This window comes from Oryzias latipes, chromosome 18, assembly GCF_053564925.1.
Source record: "Oryzias latipes strain Hd-rR chromosome 18, Olatipes_Hd-rR_3.1".
NCBI lineage: Eukaryota > Metazoa > Chordata > Actinopteri > Beloniformes > Adrianichthyidae > Oryzias > Oryzias latipes.
This window is the reverse complement of record NC_136254.1, coordinates 10301684-10320395: the sequence shown is the minus strand read 5'-3', so window position 1 is coordinate 10320395 and position 18712 is coordinate 10301684. Positions and strand designations below refer to the sequence as shown.

General features: G+C 40.5%; 1 protein-coding gene across 2 annotated transcripts; it reads left to right on the top strand.

The window, feature by feature from the left end:
• Positions 1-721: 721 nt before the first annotated feature.
• LOC144986982 (vang-like protein 2) lies at positions 722-18532 on the top strand. 2 transcript variants are annotated; one of them, XM_078935733.1, is made up of 8 exons: positions 722-979; positions 7172-7413; positions 9491-9614; positions 9698-10305; positions 14397-14533; positions 14749-14884; positions 15111-15357; positions 15798-18532. In XM_078935733.1, exons 2-8 carry the CDS (start codon positions 7343-7345, stop codon positions 16053-16055), a joined length of 1581 nt encoding a protein of 526 aa, XP_078791859.1. In that variant the 5' UTR covers positions 722-979; positions 7172-7342; the 3' UTR covers positions 16056-18532. The 2 variants fall into 2 exon arrangements, with proteins under 2 accessions (XP_078791859.1, XP_078791858.1); XM_078935732.1 differs by lacking the exon at positions 722-979 and having other exon boundaries at positions 6781-7413.
• The last annotated feature ends 180 nt before the right edge of the window (positions 18533-18712 follow it).

Genomic DNA, 18712 nt, shown 5'->3' with positions numbered 1-18712 from the left:
GAATGACCGAATGAATGAATGAATGATTGAATGAATGAATGATTGAATGAATGACGAATGAATGAATGAATGACTGAATGAATGAATGACCGAATGATTGAATGAATGAATGAATGAATGACCGAATGAATGAATGAATGACCGAATGAATGAATGACCGAATGAATGAATGATTGAATGAATGAATGACGAATGAATGAATGAATGATTGAATGAATGACCGAATGAATGAATGACCGAATGAATGAATGAATGACCAAATGAATGAATAAATGAATGAATGACCGAATGAATGAATGACCGAATGAATGAATGAATGAATGAATGAATGAATGAATGAATGAATGACCGAATGAATGAATAAATGATCGAATGAATGATCGAATGAATGAATGAATGAATGATCGAATGAATGAATGAAACAAGTAATAGAAAATAAGTCAGTCTGATCACAAAATGGTCATTTTCTCTCCTCTCTATTCATTAGGACATCTGAAACTTGAACACTTTAATGAAAGTTTTCACCAACAGATAAAAACATAAATGTCTTTGATATAAACACAATCCATGTGATGTTGGTTGTATTCTTTCATTGTGCGTCAAAGCAACTATCTGATTTTTGCTGTTATTTGATCAACTTTCTTTGAGTTTCTACTTTTCTTTCTTAAAGTTTCTCTGTTATACTCCACTTTCTTTCTGGGACACCGGAAGCTGGAAGTCTGTGCGGGATCAGACCCCCGCAGCGCCACACAGCTCGAGCTCTGCGAGGATCAACACAACCGGGAGGAAACTACTAGTCCCGCATTATTTCTATTTCAAACCTTTGCTTCATTTGAATGGATTTCTGATTGCATGACGACGTGCACCGGACGGAGGTTCTTCGTGCGTCAATCTGCGGACAGGAGCCCGTGCTGGGAAGTGTCTCTGAGCGCCGCGCGGCTCTTTGTGCTTCTGCTCCTTTCCTTTTGGACACAAACAGGTGAGCAACTGCGGCTGCGCCTCACTTTTGCAAAACTCTCAAATGTTTGTTTTCACACAAACTATTCGTGCGTGGAATGATGCTCCGTTTGTGCACTGAAGCTTACGCTCGCGCGCACACAGCTGGGAGCTCGTGCTCCCATGACTCGTGAGCTCAGTTAAGATGTTTGTGGCAGTTTTTATTTTACGCACCGATGTTCCATCCGCGCGCGTCAGATTCCACGTTTAAACCTCCCCGTCTTCTGTGCAGCAACTAGTCTGTTTACATGAGTGAAACACACGAAGTAATCCGATTACTGACTGTTACAGACAACCGGATTTGTTTTCCACTTTGACCCTAAACTGGGATTTTCAACACTTTCTCAGATATTAAAGGAAGGGGGAAAAAAACAGCCGCTTTTATGCAGGAATCCGATTATTGTGTTCATCAGATTTTCACAAATCAGATTCCTGTTAAAATCAAACTTAGGAAGTCTGATTGACCTCAGAGAAAGAAGAAATCTGATTTTTGGTTTGCATTTGAGCATTTCTGTCTTCAGTAAATATCCACAGCATTCTTTTAACAGGGTGGTGAATCTTTCCCATAAATAAAACATAAACATAACATAAATAAAATGACACCCTGTCAAAGTGCAGAAAGTTCCTCAAATGCAGTTTCCATGACAAGGCTGACCCCAGAGCCTTTTCAAAGCCATCCCTGTCATGTTCTGTGGGCTCCAAATGTCTCAGAACTGACATGAAGGATATGAAAATATCAGTTCTGTGGTCTTCAATGCTTGATGTCAAAGTTGTCCCAAAAAGGGTCACCAGCCTTTTAAATGTGGACCCATCTATTTTGTTCACATAGATCAAATGTTTTGGGGTAAAACTTCTCAAAAGGAATCCAGGAAGTAATTTCTGCTAATCAGCTGTCAATTGTCCCACTGAAATGTTTCATCTCCTCAGAGACAGAACATGGCCTTTACAGCACATCCTGACCATCGTTTACCTTTTTGCCTGCATGGAGCACAAAAACGGAGAGTAGACTCACCTAGAGTGTGTGTGTGTGGGGGGGGGGATGCTTTGGAGCCCCATCACACTTTCCTCAGAGGCGAGGAACTCCCAGGGGCCCCTACAGCAAAAATCTCAGAACAGATATCTATCTATTGATCTATTGATCTATCGAGCTAATATCTGTTTTTGCATGAAATGTTGCAGACCCCCGGGCTAAAGCAACCTGCCCTAAATGAAAAGAATTAGTTTGGAAAAATTCTCAATAAAACTCTTCACAAACAGACCGTTACATTTCCTTAAAGTTACATTTTGTTCAAGTTACTTTTTGACCTCTGGTGTAGCCCCTCCTCCTCACTACACATGACACATGTGGAACGATCCAATGCAAGCAGATCAGTCAATGCTGAAATGATGGCAGCAGAAGAGCCGATCAATGCCCCCCGCAGCTGCAGGTTTCAGCTTCTGTCTTCAGTCTCTGAGCTCATCTCTGTTCTGGACTGGGACATTCTGGGATCGGGATCTCTTTGAATGTCCGCTGGTAACAGCAGGGCACCGCCTTTCTGCATCTGATCTGGTTAAAGATGATTTCTGTGTGACCTTGATCTGACCCCTTGCTCCACATCAAGATCATATTAACTCTGATGGAGCTGCAGCACAGATCTAAATATAATTTCTGCTATGGGGAGTTCTTCGGTCATCATAGTTTCCATATCAAACTGAAACCAGAGCATGGGGGGATGAAGGGGGATGCTGCGACAGGAAGCTAGAGTCCAGGGTTTTATGAGCATTCTTTCAGAGCAGCAGATGTTCCAGGGAACATCACATCCACAGATTTGCTCAAACATGTTACTGCGACATGAGGGAGCTTCAAGATCCCACGTTTTCTTCAGCTCCTTGAAATACGAGAGCTCTGCGTCTCACACATAAGAGGAGGAAGATGAAGGATAAACAAACAAGCAGCATGTTTCTTAAAATGAGGTCGAAGTTGGAAAGGAAAGAGAACTTCTCTGGATGAAGAGATGGAAAGTTTCTGTGATGGTGTTCATGAAGGCAGAAGAAAATCATGTAAAACAGACAACAAACTCACTAAAGAGCAGAATTCTGCAACAAGATTCTCCAAACCTATTTAATTTAGGTGAAAAATAGAGGGGGAAAAAATTATAATTTCACTGCAGGAAGGCAATCGTTATATCTCATTAAATGTTACATATTATATCATTGTGTTTTACAACAAGTTAATAACACTTTGAAAGAATAGTGCTTGTCACTTCACTCAAAGTGAAAAAGTTGTTGGTGATGCTTTAAGCTCTGATTCTATTTTATGAGACACTGGAAACCAGGGTTCGATTCCCAGGGGTCACAATGCGCTTCATCCAGTGTGGGTCCTTGGGAAAACCCTTTTTTAGCCACTGCCTAACTATGTAGCCACATAGTTCCAAGTCTGGCTTTCCCTGTGCCGGTCCCCAGCTCGGATCAAATACAGGGTTGTGTCAGGAAGGGCTTCCAACAATTTTTTTACAGAAAATATTTTTTTTAAAAAGTGACTTAAAGTCCCACTGCAATCATCTTTTGATCTTTCGAAAGCAATCCCAGAAGTTTAAAAAAAGATATATGATTATGCCATTTTTAGCCAAAGTTCTTGTTTTCTTAGACATTGTTTCTGTAGAGTGGCAGGAATTCATTAGAAATTCACCTCTATAGTGTGGGCAGGGCTATTGGTAAGCCTTCGCTCATTTCCCATCATGCTAAGACTAAGCACTCTCTCTGGCTAGGTTACAGCCACGATCACAAATCATTGAAGAAAACAGGTTCAGCACACTGTCTAGTGGGTCTAGATGACCCAACTCCCAATGTTAAAGTGCCTAGGATAGCACAAGGGTTAAACTGCTTTAAAGCTGCTGCTGGTTCATAAAATCAGTGGCCTAACTGTGTCTCAGTGTTTAATGAACTGTTCTGAGATCTTCAGTCAGCTGTAGAACCAGAACTAAGTCAAGATAGAAGCAGCTTAAATGTCCATAATTTTACCCGGCATTATTTCAGCATTAATAGCTGAGGTTTGATCAGCACAAACCCCATTATAGAACACGACAGTGGTAGGTAGTAATATGGGCTAACTCAGGCAGAATCCGAGATTTCTGCAGTTACCGTGGAAACGGAGAACTCCTTGGCTTACAAAGAAGTTGGAACACAAAGCTTGTTGTTGTGCAACAAGCTTTGTGCACGATGTAACAACAGATTTCCATGAGAATGATACAAGAACCAAAATCCCCCTTTCAACGTCCAAACATCAACGCAATTGTCATTTTTTGGCAGATCCTGAAAAGAGCAGAGCAGAAACGAAGCTCAGTGAAGTGAGAAACTCAGGCCAGAGTTCCCTCATGATGTGGGGCAAAAACATGAAGAAGCTTCTTCAAGCTGTTCATCTATTAATATCAATCATCAGAAACTTTCCACATTCCTACATTTCTCTGGCTTTTGCATGATTTAGCTTTGATGCAGAAAAAGAAAAGTGTGATCTGAGGTTTGTTTCTTTGACTAAAAGAGAGACTTGAGCTCCACTGTGAGTTTGGCATCAGCAGAATGATGGATGCATGTTTTCCACTCTGCAGTTACTGCAACAAAAGGTTCACATTTTGAATGAAAGCAAACATTTCTGCAGATATAGTTCTGCTTTGACCATACTGACATGATGACAGTGAACACATCAGCAGTTTGAGATATCTGAGACAGACGACAAACTTATGTGCACACTGCAAAAGAAAAGAGCCTAAAAACACGAAAATCCCTTAAATTAGTAAAAATATATCTCCACGCAGTTTTGAGTTATTTACCTAAATATAGTTTACTAAATATAGTATCATAATTTGCAGTGTGGAAAGCAGCTTTTAAAACCACAAAATCTCATCGTCTCTTTGCTAAAAGGTAAACTAAGGCACTGTGTCACACTTTCTGTGAAATAAAGCACCATTTTTTTTGTTCATTCTTTTAAAACTTTATTTAAACAGGCAAGACAAACTATGGCCGGGAAAAAGTCAGTAAATGACCGAACAGTTAGAAAAAAATAGATACTTTGGTAAATCTCCAGTATCACACATCCATAATTAAAACCAGAACGGACAGAAAGTTGGTTGTTACCCTAAAAATCTTCAAGGGTGGATGCACAGAAGACATGAAATAAAAAGAGCACAGTTTCATGAGCACCAAAATCGTTGTTTGTTTAGGATCAACAAGTAAATAACTGATTGCTTCCCCAATGATGTCCTGCTGGTTCCAAATGTAGAACAAAGAAGCTGCAGTCCTGCTTCATATGCAATTGATCACACTGTGTGCACTACACTATATTGATCTGTCTGCATCTACCCTCCTGCCCCAAATATCCATGATTCATGCACAATAGGAAAACATTTGATGTTTCTGTCAAGTTTACTCATGTTTTTACATTCACCAAAGTCTATAAAACCTATTTTTATGTTTAGATTTAGAAGAAAAAAAGACTGATATTAAAAGTCCTTGTGCTATCTTAGATGACCCCACCCTTACATTGACGTGTTCTCCCTACCATGACAAAGGTGGATAAAGGTGGAAAGATTTCATGTAGTCCATGGACACCAGTGAAGATCACAAATCATTGAAGAAAAAAGGTTCAGAGCACTGTCTAGTGGGTCTAGATGACCCAACTCCCAATGTTAAAGTGCCTAGGATAGCACAAGGGATATAATATTACCCTGTTAACATAATCAGAATTTTGCTTTTTGATAAACCATCCCATAATACTTGTGTGTGCACAGACACATGTAAACATGTAGACTCTCTATCTGCCTTTGAACACTTTAAAGATAATTTTTGTGTTTTTATACTGTACTGCTTTCAGATTGAAGAATAACCTAATTTTCTTTTTTTTGTCTTTATTTTTTAATTTTGTTTTTTTTATTATTTTTTATTTACATTTTTCTGGCTAGAAAAATAATCTTGTAAAAAAAGTTTTTCAATTGCAAAATCTAATTTTAGGTCACAATCTTAGTTTGCAATTATTTTTAAAGGAGTTCTCGTTAAAAGCATTTTTCTTACCTGATTTGATTTTTTACAGTATTTAAAAGTCTTTTAAAATTGAGGAAGTTTAGTTTTATTTCTGTTTTTGCAGTGTGGTTGCAGTAGCACAAATCTTCTGAGTGGAGATGTTTGTCCTCAGACTTCATAAACCGTGTCGGATTCTTTGTTTGATCTGCGTTTAGTTAATGTTTTTTTATTTACCGTCAAATACGTTTGTTATTTTCCGTCACTGACATCCTCTTAATCAGCTTTTATTTGGGGGTTGTAGTTGGAGCTTTTAAACCTGCGTCTGTGAGCTGGACGCCTGCAGAATCACATGAAATCCTTTAGCAGCTCTGAGGAGTCAGACGTGATCCACGGGCACACGAGGTCACAGCTTTAACGGGAAAGCACGAGGAAACTGCAGATTAGATCTATAGTCGGCTTGTTTTTTCCGGTTCTGATCTCAGAGATCACAGGAACGGGTCCAGAACCTGAAACCTACAGAGAAACATTTACGATGGAAACTTCTGGGTGCCTGTGTCTGTCTTATGAGGTGTGTCGTTTTGGGATGAGGGAAACTGATGGGGGTGCTGGGTTGATCACCATGACAACAACCCCCCCCTCCCCCCCCCCCTCCCCCTCATTCTTCCCCATTGTAGTGGCTGAGCTGTGTTACCCCGGGAGAGCGCTGGGGCGGCGCTGGAATGTGGCGTCTGTGTGACATTGTCTCACACGTCAGCGGAGCAAAACTCACAAAAATGTGGCCTTTGAGGAAATGTCCCGTTAGGGGGCGTGGCCTCAGGGGTTTCTCAGCCATCATTACAAAATGGGTTTCCATGTCTTTTTGGCTCAAACTGGAACACTTTGATCTTCCTCTGATGTTTGGCCTCCATCATCAAAAGTTCTGATCACTGCTGGGAGTGGGCAGATGGGGGGGGGATTGGGTCGGGCCCGGTCCAGTGCTGCAGACGACTCACACTCAGAGTGCCAACACTTCAACAAAGCCGCCTCTCTTCTTCCTGCTATGTTCCCTTTTCAGACATTTATACTTGTCTCACATGACAAATTATCCTTCCTTTCCTCCCCCCACCTCCGCTCACATGTTCTGCTCCTTTCAAACCATCTCCACAACCGTCCCTCAGTGCTTCCCCCCCCATCTTCTTCCCAGGCCTCCAAGATAGATTCCCTCAGGAGTAAAGTGGACCTGCTTCGTCTCCCTCTGGCCCTTTCCTCAAAGTCGGTCGGTAACTGCAAGGGCCAGTTGGGCGTCATCTGGGAGAAAGGCAGCGGTCCGGGGACAGGAGTGGCACTAAAGCTCCGCCCACCGCCGGCCTCTGACATGGACAACGAATCGACATACTCGGGATACTCCTACAAGTCGTCCCAGTCACGTAGTTCCCGCAAATACAGGTAGGAAATTATGACGTAGTTTTTAGGAAAACTCACCGGTAACTTATGAGGAACACCTGAGCAGGAATGCTGAGTAAAAAAACAGCTTTAATCCAAATATGGCTCTGGGAAATTCTGTTCCCTCAGAAGATATTTAAGAATGAAAAACTTTAGACTAACCTTATGCCAAACTCATCTTTGTTTAAGCTCAAAATTTGTGCTGCAGTTTGTACAACTTACATGCTAGCAGTCTAAGTTTTTGATTTGATTTGATTTGAAATGGTTTATTTCAAGCAATAAAGTAGAAATAATACACAAAAGCAATACAATCATCAGTTATACATTCATACAGTAACTAATCAAACTTAGGATAATTAGACATATTAATAAATATAGCTTGAAAGGGAGTGGAAGGAAGCGAACTTATATAATCCCACCCTGTTATACTATAACCATTTTATTACATGATTTATCAATATCCGGTTCCTAGCTTTTATCAGACAGAATTAAAAATCATAAGATATCGATAAAGCACATGACAAAGATGAATTACTTAAGTATTACGTCAAAAATAACTATTTTAGAAATCAACATGGCAAATGCAGATCAGTCATCTGAAATATATGCAGATTATGTTACTTATAAAAGCCATTCATATGAATAAAACATAATACTATATCAGTAAAGCAGACAACACTGTTTCAGGAATTTTCATAGCAAAATTTCATCAAGTATCAAAAGTTAAAAACATGCAAAATCATGCTACATTAGGAAAGATTTTTGAATCAATTTATCAATTTTTGGAGCAAGTGAAGTAATATCATTAAAAGTCAATCAATTATACAATTTTCAATAAGTCATTAATCATTTGTTTTACTTTTTTTATATTTTTATTTATTTTTTTATAATAAAGTAATGCTGTAAGGGAAAAATAAAAAGGGTCCATAATCTGTCGAGTAACAGTAAGTGAGTTTTTTATATGGTTCCCAGGAAGAATCCAATATTTATTTCTTCCAGAATGTAAGAGCTGGTATAAAGGTTTATTTTCCTAGTTGTATTCAGATGTGACGAGCATGGGGGTGGGTTCTTTCTGTGTGGAGTTTGCATGTTCTCCTTGTGCATGTGAGGTTTTTTTTGCGGGGCACTCCAGTTCCCTCCCGTCTCCCACAGTCCAGAAACCTGTTTCATAGGTTAATTGGTGATTCTAACTTGTCCATGGGTGTGCATGTGAGTACCCGCAATAGACCGGCGACCTGTTCAGGCTGAACCCCGCCTTCCTCCAACAGTAGCTGGGTTGGCTCCGGCAGCCTCATGACCCCGAAAGGGACTCAGCGGATTCTAAAGAGAAGAGAAATTGGTAGATTAATAGGAATGCTGTCCATAACAACACTTTCTCCAGCATTGGAGTCATGATTCTTTGGCTTATTGACGTTTTTATGTGTAATGTAACGGTGGAGTTTTCAGTTACAAGAAAGTCATTTGTTTCATTTACATAAATCTTAGGGGATTTTTTTGTCTTTTTGCTTCCAAATATTGAAGAGAACATTTCCAAATTAGATTTTTTGTTCTTTAAATCAAATGTATTTTTTTTATTTACATATAAATGCCTGATTTGCAACATTACCACATGTTGCCATTGGTATGAATTTTTAATTTAACTTTTTTTTGAATGACGCCAGTCTGTTTTATCACCCATTTATCCATTTTCTATCCTTTTTGGGTCACCTATGATGTTTTTGGACTGTAGGATGAAGGCCGTGATGCCCAAAGAAAACCCAGCATGTACAGGGAGAACATGCAAACTCCACACAGAAGGGTCCCAGCTGTGCAGCCCCTGTTTTATCATGTTTTAGGATTTTATAGCTGTTTTAGTGCTGCCAGAGCTTCTTGTCTAAAAACCTAATGTAAAAAACTACATGTTGTTCCAACCAGCACTGACACCTTGTCTCTCGATGTGGAGCTCAGATGTGAAGAAAAGTCTGTAAATCCATTTGAGATTTTGAGTTTTCAGCATATAGTTTGTCCTGCAATCTTCATGATAAAAAGGAAGTCATGACCTAAAATGTGACTCCTTAAATATTGTTAAACGTCTGTCCAGAGAGAGAAAGGAAAGACATCGTTTGAGGAATCGGGATGGGAGCATCCACAGGAATAAATCGGTGGTGGTCCAGGCGGCAGGGGAGTCACTGCTGGACGGAGAGTCCAACCTCGCAGAAGATCGGGTCAGACATCTGCTTCCCTGTTCCTGCTCTCTGCCAGACGTTTGTGTCCTTCAGTTTCTCATCATTGTCGGATTTTTCTGCAGGATGATAATTGGGCGGAGACCACCACGGTGGTCACTGGCACCTCTGTGGACAGCGTCTCTAACGAAGACCTAACTCGGCTCTCTAAGGACTCCGAGGACTCTCTGCCCCTCGACTGTCGGCGTTACGTCAGCTCCATGGTGGGGGCTGTTCTGGGACTGTTCTCACTCATCACTCCTCTGGCCTTCCTGGGCCTCCCTCAGCTTCTTTGGCGGGACTCCCTGGACCCCTGCGGGACTCCGTGTGAAGGACTGTACATTTCTCTGGCTTTCAAGCTCCTGATCCTCCTCTTCTCTACTTGGGCGCTCTTTCTGCGGCCGTCCCGAGCAGCTCTTCCTCGATTCTTCGTCTTCCGCTGCTTGCTGCTCGTGCTCGTCTTCCTCTTTGTGGGCTCGTATTGGCTCTTCTATGGGGTGCGTGTTCTGGAGCCCAAGGAGACAGACTACAGGGGCATTGTGGGATATGCAGCCTCTTTGGTGGATGCACTGCTCTTCATCCAGTACCTGGCTTTGGTGCTGCTGGAGGTCAGACACCTGCAGCTGGCTTTCTGTCTCAAGGTTGTCAGGACCACAGATGGAGTCAGTCGCTTCTATAACGTGGGACATCTCAGGTTAGTGGCTCCATGTTTTCACCTAATACTTTTTCTGATAGGCCTATCAAAAGGTACATATTTATTTGAACATCTTCCAATTCAGGTATTTTGCAAAGTTTAACCTTCTTACCTTACATTTTAAGTGACACCATGTTTGGAAAACGCCTAAAAAATGCACTAATTCTTTTAATTGACATCACATTCATCCATGCAAAGATGAGGGAAGTGTGTAGTCAGGGAACTGTCAGGCTTCCACTAAGATGTCTGTTTTGGGGCTCCCAAAACAGATTTTTTTGTCTTGTGTGAGGTGAACTACTCTAAATGTTTTGTGCCGTTATTATTAGACTTATGAAGTCATTTCTGTGAAGCTCTTTTTGTTTTTTGCTCCTCTCAATAAGCAGCTGAGGCTGTGATTGAAGCTGCTCCTGCCACAGACAGCTGAACAGGCTCTTCCACAATTGCAGTTGTGCTCACAGAAACTTCTCTTGTCTGTAAGAAGTTTGCATGACTCAATAGTTCAGCTCTCAACTTTTGTTACCCATTTCTGTGTGAAGCTACATCCACACCAGCCTCAGGAACATGCGTTCAAGTGGCTACTTCCAATGAAAGTTCTATGAAAACTTGCGTACATGCGTGTTAGGCTTCCATGTTTAAAACCCTTGTGTTCTAGCATCGCTAAACAAGTTTCTACAACTGTTTTCAGGCTCTACATAGAAAACGCGCATCCATTAAACATGCATTGAAAGTTAAACAAGTTGAAATCCAGAGACTTGGATTTGTCAGTGACAGAAGTAGCAACCATTTGAAAATTGATCACAGAGGAGAAAAAGTAGGGCTGGATTGATTAAATTGATTAATTGATCAGTCAATCCTAGCTTAATAGATCAATAATCATGTCCTAAAGGGTGATGCTATAGCACGAGCTCCACCTAGTGGCCAAAGTGAAACGTCCACATTTTTGTTGGAGCTTCTCCTTTTGAGAAATCCTGTTACACTGTATGGTGTTAATATTCTTTCACTAAGAAATTTTACAGCCTGTGAATTGTATCAGATTAATAAGAATACCTTCAAAACACATATAGATTATTATTGTATGTCTAAACAACTATGTCTTATTGTTAAACTGTGTAAATTTAAGACGGAGTTGAATCTAATCGATTTTGGAAATTATTGGTGATTTTCAGCTCTAATAAAAGGCTGTTGAGAATAAAACTCAGACTCTCAACCTGAGAAGAGGAGGAGAATGAGGAAGAATCAGCTCTGACAGAGAAATGTTTAACTTAATGTTTAACCAAATAAACAGAAGTCTAGTTTTATTGCTGTTTAATTTGGGGAAGAACACATTAAGTAAACTGTTGGTTAGAATGGGGATGCCAGAGACAAAGTGAGTGTGATGGGAACTTAGAGCAGGAGGTCATCCGCTGAACAGTTAGAGAAGATAACTTACAGATGTTGCTAAATGAGACGAGGTAGATGATGAAGAGGAGGGAATCAGGGACAGAGCCTTGGGACTCACCTGAATAGGAAGGCAGAGATCTGAAGATTGAATAAACGAAGAACATCTAGACAAATAATATGAGTGAAACTACTGTGTGGGGATGGGGAATGGGACAAAGGAAAGGTGATGGAAGAGGATAGAGTCATAGATGGTAAACAAAAATGGAGGAAGAAAATCATGTTGTTCTGCTTTGCTGGGGATTTTCAAGAGGCCAGTTTCTGTTCTGTGTTGGAGGAAAAACCCAGGCTTGGCTTTTTTTTTGTTTTTTTTTACCAAGGACAGTTTTTGATTGGAACTAGTGGGACCAGCAAACTAACCGGATTTAGTTTGTGTAATGAGTTTAAAGGCTTCTTTATACATTTTCAGTGCAGTTTTCCTACAAAAACGTTTCAGCTGACAACATTTGGATCATTAAAGTGGAGTTCAGAGGTAGACAGAAACAAAACAAACTGGAATTTTCTAGGAGTAAGTATTAAGGACAGGATTTAGACAAAGAAACCAGTTTGAGAGAGGACACAGATTCAGTGTCTTCTCTCTTCATCCTCCTGTTGTCATTATTATTGTCCGAAATACATCGAAATGAGACAAGCCGAGGAAGTTTCCATAAGAAGAGGAAATGAGACATTACAAGAAATGAGAAAATGCTCCGAAATATGAATATCACCAGCAGTTCTGTTTGATAAGGTAAAGCTGCAGGTGAGTGGGCGGAGCCATCCAGGAGAACCCGCCCAGCCAGCAAGGCCAAGTGGGCCTGAAATGCTTAAAAAATGGGAAGACACAGGTTTTACCCACATGGCACTCAGTGGGTAAAACTCGCTACGCTAGCCAGCTGCCCAGTGGACACTGAAGTTAGCTTTGCTGGCCCCTTGAGGCGCCGTTCGCTTGCTCTGCTGGCCCCTAGTCTCTGCTTGTTTTCCAGTTCTCCCTGACTAACTGCTAAGTGGCTAACTGCTAAGTGGCTAATTGCTGCGGATTAGCCGACCCGAGTGATTCTACATCCTGATTGACTGAACACACCTGAGTCTATTAGTAATGCCATCCAGGGAGAGCTGGAAAGCAGACAGGGTCGTGGTTCTTGAGAACCAGAGTTGGCCAGTCCTCCACTAGCACATGGCATTTAAACCTTTGATTCCCAACCTTTCTGCACTACAGACTGGTTTGAAGTTAGACAATATTTTAACAGAGTGGCCTTTAAGGTTTGGCTGATAAATACAATAAAATACTGCTACAGCCAGCATTTTTTAAAAACACAAGTTGTTCCACTGCATATACAACTTTATTTACAGTATGTCATAAGTTCCTCATATGTCACACCTACATTGTAACTTTAGTCATGGCCTCTCAGTTTCACATTTTCCGGTTGTAATGGTAACAAAAAGCTAAACCAACATTGGTTGTTTCTCTGCACTGAGAAAGTCCTATCTAGAAGTAACATTATGTATATTTTCTTTTTAGTTTAACCTTAATTTTACCAGAAGGATTAATTGAGACCAGTTTCTTGTTTACAACGAGGACCTAGCAAGAACACCCAACAGACTTAAAATAAGCAAAAACAAAAATAGATACAAAAGAACAATAAAGGATAATCTAAAATTCCGTATCATAAAGTAGTGACAGTCAACTTTACTGTTGTAGTTTCTGGTTGAACAAATGGTGTTATGGAAGAATGATAAGTCTACGGGAATTTTGGAGAGAGTTCCAGACATTTGTTGCACCAAAATGAAAGGAATTTTGACCAAAGATTGTGCAGACCTTGGGAATGGAAAGTCTAATGATATTTTTAGATCTCAGATGGTAGTTATTATGGGGACAATGTAGGAGGCTGGAGAGGTCGTGCTGTGTTTCCCCAGAAGAGATTTGTGAATAAAAATAGGCCAGTGATGAAGCTGCCTGGTGTGGAGGGAGAACCCACCAATAAGGTTGTACAGTTCACAATATTGGGTGAAAAAGGTACACCAGTGACAAAACGAGTGATAGAGAACATCAAGCCTGTTGAGAGCACACTTGTTGGGAGCCATTTTATGACATCACCATAATCAGACCAGCCAGAGGTCAAGATATTTGTAGCAGTTGACAAACACAAGATCTGATCTTATAGGAACATGTCACACCGTTTTTACATTTGAATAACATGCATTTAGTCTTCTCAGAGTTGAAACGCAGATGAAGGTCATGGAAAGACTTCTCGATGGAGGATGGATGTAGCAGAGAAGAGTGGAGGGTCAGATGAGAAAATGATGAGATCATCAGCATAGAGGTGTATCTGATAGACAATTGTTTGCTCTTTCAGTCATTTGTTGATATTTGTGTTGCTATTGTTCTCTTGTTAATAAAATATATCGTTTAATGTGTTTTGCTTTTTAGGTTAAAAATCTGGAGTTCGGGTTGAAACTTGTTTTATGGGCTTTATTTTGTTTTATGCTCATCTTGTGACAATACTAAACTAAAAACAAACATAATAGCTGTGTGTTTATGTGGTTTTCTGGTTGATTAATTCCTCCTCAAAACATTGTGGTTTTCAGGGCTGATAGATAGAAGGTGGTAACCTTTTCGTGACTTTAACCTTATAGAGCATTTCTCATTTTTTCCTGTGCATATATGTGTCTGTAAGCATCCAGAGGGCAGCAGTGTGGATTCTGGATCAGTACTACAGTGACTTCCCGGTCCATAACCCCGCGCTGCACAATCTGCCCAAGTCCATACTCTCCAAGAAGACGTCTGCCTTCAAAGTTTACAATCTGGAGGAAGGTACCACCATTAATCTTTGTACTTTTTCTTAGTTTTCTTCTTGATTCAACGCACTGACTTTCCCTTGACCAGATCAATGAAATAAGCAGATGTGTTCATAAGATGTGGAAGCCCATGGATGGATCTGTACTCTAGCATAAACTTGAAAAGCTTTAAAACTTTAAAATGTCCTACTTAACATAAAAAAGTTGAAGGTCCAGTGGTATTGTCTACAGAGAACAGCACCAACCCCTCCTCAGGGCAGTCCAGAGCTATGATGGCAACCGCTGCTCGGAGAAGAGACAACTCCCACACAGAGTTCTACTATGAGGAGGCAGAGATGGAGCGCAGGATCCGAAAACGGAAAGCCAGGTGGGTGCTGCAGAAACTGCAAACACAATACTTGTGTGGCTTGGTGTAATAAGGGGATTCCAGAGTTGTTCATCTTAAATCAGTAGAAGTTTTGCTTTATTGTAAATCCTTTATTGTATAGAAACATAGCAAAATGTCCTCCAAACACACTTGATCCCAAGTAAAACATAAAGGATGCTCTTTAATCAGAAGACTGAAACTTTTGAGTTGTTTTGTGTGAATACAGGTTGGTCGTTGCAGTAGAGGAGGCCTTCACGCACATCAAACGCTGCCAGGATAAAGAAACCATTACGTCTTCTCCGGAACACCCGCGGGAGGTGATGAACCCCAGGGAAGCTGCCCAGGCCATATTTGCCCCCATGGCCCGAGCCATGCAGAAGTACCTGCGGGCCACCAGGCAGCAGCCCTACCACACCATGGAGAGCATCATCAACCATCTGCAGTTCTGTGTAACTCACAACATGACACCCAGAGTGAGTTGTTAGTTTTTTATTCCTATTCTGCTACTGAGCCAAATGGGCCCCCAAACATTAGTAAAACGGCAGACACACCAACAGTGTCTTGTTTTGGCAACAGTTTTAGATCTGTAAATGAATCAGATCCACCATTATGGAACCTTGAGGAACACTCTTGTAAATAGGTATCTAATTCATTTAAATTTCACTTAATCAAAATCTTAATCACTTAAATTTCACATTTTTTTGGAAAAAGCTCTTAAAGTGGGCTTTAATAGAAAAAATCACAGATGAATTCTTTCCTTTGCTACAATTAAAGCAGAAATGTAAAAAGTCAGCTATTTCATTTCTGAAATTTACCAAAATATTCACAGTTTTTTCTGCAAATCATCTGCTTAAGGGTTAGTTCCTCTTATCTCTTTTCATTTAGTGTCATTAACGTTCACACTCTCTTAAAGGCTTTCCTGGAGCGTTATCTCATGCCCGGTCCCACCCTGCAGTACCTGGATAACAACAGGAGGCGGCAGTGGACCCTGCTGAGTGAGGAACCCGTCACATCCTCTCTACAGCAAGGCCAAGTGTTCAGTCTGAGGCGGCACGACTTTGCCCTGGTCGTCACAGTAACGCCCCTCCCCTTCCTGCATCTGGGTGAAGAGTTCATTGACCCCAAAAGCCACAAGTTTGTCATGAAGCTTCAGTCAGAGACTTCTGTGTAGGAAGGGGCCGACCACAACTGTCAGGATATCATTTTATTACGGGTTTGTTTTACAGCCTCAGTACATCTATGTCCAACATAAAAACGAATTAATAAATCATTTTAATTTCATTAATATCATCTCAGAGAAAGATGGCTGCATGACGGAAACATCTGATAGCCCTGTTCCTCGAGGTCTGAGTGTTTCCCTCTGATAAAGCTCAACTTCCTCCTAACTCACAGGACTCTTTCTCAAGTTCCGGTCCTCACACGCAGTGACTTGCCTTTTCGTTTTTATGTAGAATGTATGTTACATTATCTATAAGTTTAAATAATCTGACCATTTTAAGGCAAATCTAGATGAGCTTTATGTGCACCATAGACCATGCAAGTTCTACTTTGACTGCTTTTGGTTTCTGCCGTCACTTTTAAGGGCGTGTGCTTTTCCTCAAACAACTTCTTACAGGGTCATTTAAATCTAATTGGTGAAAATTAAAGTTGCTCACAAGTTTAGGAGAAGTTGTTAGATGTGACACTTAGTCATACATTCTGCAACACTTCCGTGAGCTCAGTCATTTAATTCACCAGTCTGCTCCTCCCACATACGGTTGACTCAGGCCCAAATATGGATTTTCTGCAACCGCAGCTTCAAGTGTAGCTTTGGTGTGTCTCTCTAGAACACTCTTGCATTTTACTTTCCTTCTAAAAAAACACATATTTATGCCTCACTGCAAGAAGGCCCTGGTTCACACCTGGTTTTCTCAGGAAACTCCAGCTTTCTTCCACAGTCCACAAACATGCTTCATACTAAGCTTCAACTTAATTGGTATCCTAACTTACCCCTTAGTGTGCGTGTGGCTCTGCAACACACTGGTGACCTGTCCAGGGACTGCCCCGTCTTCAACCAGCACTAGTAGGGTTGGCTCCAGCAACCCTGTGACCCCGAAAAGGGTTCAACAGGTTATGAAGATGGATGTTAAAGAAAACCAGCAAACTCAAGTTTTCATGTACTTTAGGTCTACATTTTAGCTGCTCTTGTTCTTTACTATCAAACATTAACTGATGAGTGTCCACACTGTGCCCGACATGTTTGGGCTTTTACACCCAAAGGTCCGACTGTGGTTCGGAATATTTACCTCCGCTTTGATTTCAATCTGAAAAAAAGAAGAATAAAAAACATTTTTAGATGTTTTATTTTGCATTTTATTAGTACAAACTTGTTAGCAACAAAAGTGAACAAGTTACTTTTGATCTTTAAATGTCAAACTTAAGTCCAACTTCAGTCATTTTTTGATCTGTTGTGAAAACGTTCCTTTGTCTTTTAATTATCATGCTGTTTAGGCAAAAAAAAAAGGTTTCGTTTTCAAAGTTTGTGCAGAGTGGCAGGAGTTCTTCACAAACTCACCTGTGAGTTGTGGACGGGTCAATTGGAGTGGAAGTAACCCTGATATCTCATCACCCCTTTGTTTACACTCTCTCCCACTAGCTGCCTCACAAATAAAAGCTAACATTAGCGGTGCAACAAAAATGGTGAAGCTCTCCAGCCCTACAGTTTGGAGCCAGATGAGGAAAATGAAGACGTTAATGGATCTATTTGTCTGCTAGTGGATGCATCAGAATGGAGCGGAGCAGTGAGCTTGTGGCACACCCACTTCAAGAGAGCTTTTCAAACAGCATTTTCTTTTTATCTGCTCCTGATTCACACAAAGATGCAGTTTTAGGCTTAAATTGAAACAGTGATGACTATGATGATGACAATGATGATGAAGAATCAGGTGGAAATGAGTCATAAGAGGAAGAAGACTGTGGGTGGTACCTTTTTCATTCACGTGTTTAAAGTTGTATCTTTGTAACTGTTTTTTAAGAACATTTTCTATCATAGACTTTCTTATTACTTTTTTTCTTTTCCCTGAAGTGTTGCATTTTGCTTAAGTTTTGTTTTCTCCTGACAGAAAGGAAATACTTTGAATTTATTTGCCAGAGACTCTGTCCTTCCTTTATCCTGAAACATCTTTGTTCATCAAAATATCATTTTGGACTTTTGAAACTGCTGTTTGTCCTAATCTGATTGCCATCAGAAATATTTTGTCTGTCATTTGTCTGACACAGTTATTCAGGTATATATTTGAATGTGTTTTACCGCTTTGGTAAAAGGATCGGGTTCAAATTTTCCACTAAAACATGAAGTTAGGAGTAGACTCATACGTCAGTGAGAAGACTCATATAGTCGTAGAATATTATAGCGCATGGTTGAAGTAAGGCCTGCTGTTTTCTTGTTGTTCACTGATAAAATCTTAGAAGATGTGGTTTGTTTGTCAAACACAACACTAATACAACATTTATGTCCATCTTACTGTAATATTGCTAAAAAAAAACTAACTTTCCTAACATGTTCTTGAGAGAAATGTGCTAAAAGAGAGGAGCGTCTTCCCCTATACTAAACTATGGGCTTCCTTTACAGGAACAGTGTTAATAAATGTTTCCTATGTCTCATGTCAACTATGGTCTTAGTTTCAAAGAGGAAACGAACGACAAAAAACGCATCAGGGGACTGTTGAAATCATCTAAACTGGGAATCCCCCAAACTCAACGATGTAGACAAAAAAGAGGCTGAAAGTCAAATATACCAAAGTGACAGCAATGAGACTTGAAACATGAAATGTGACCCACATACACATT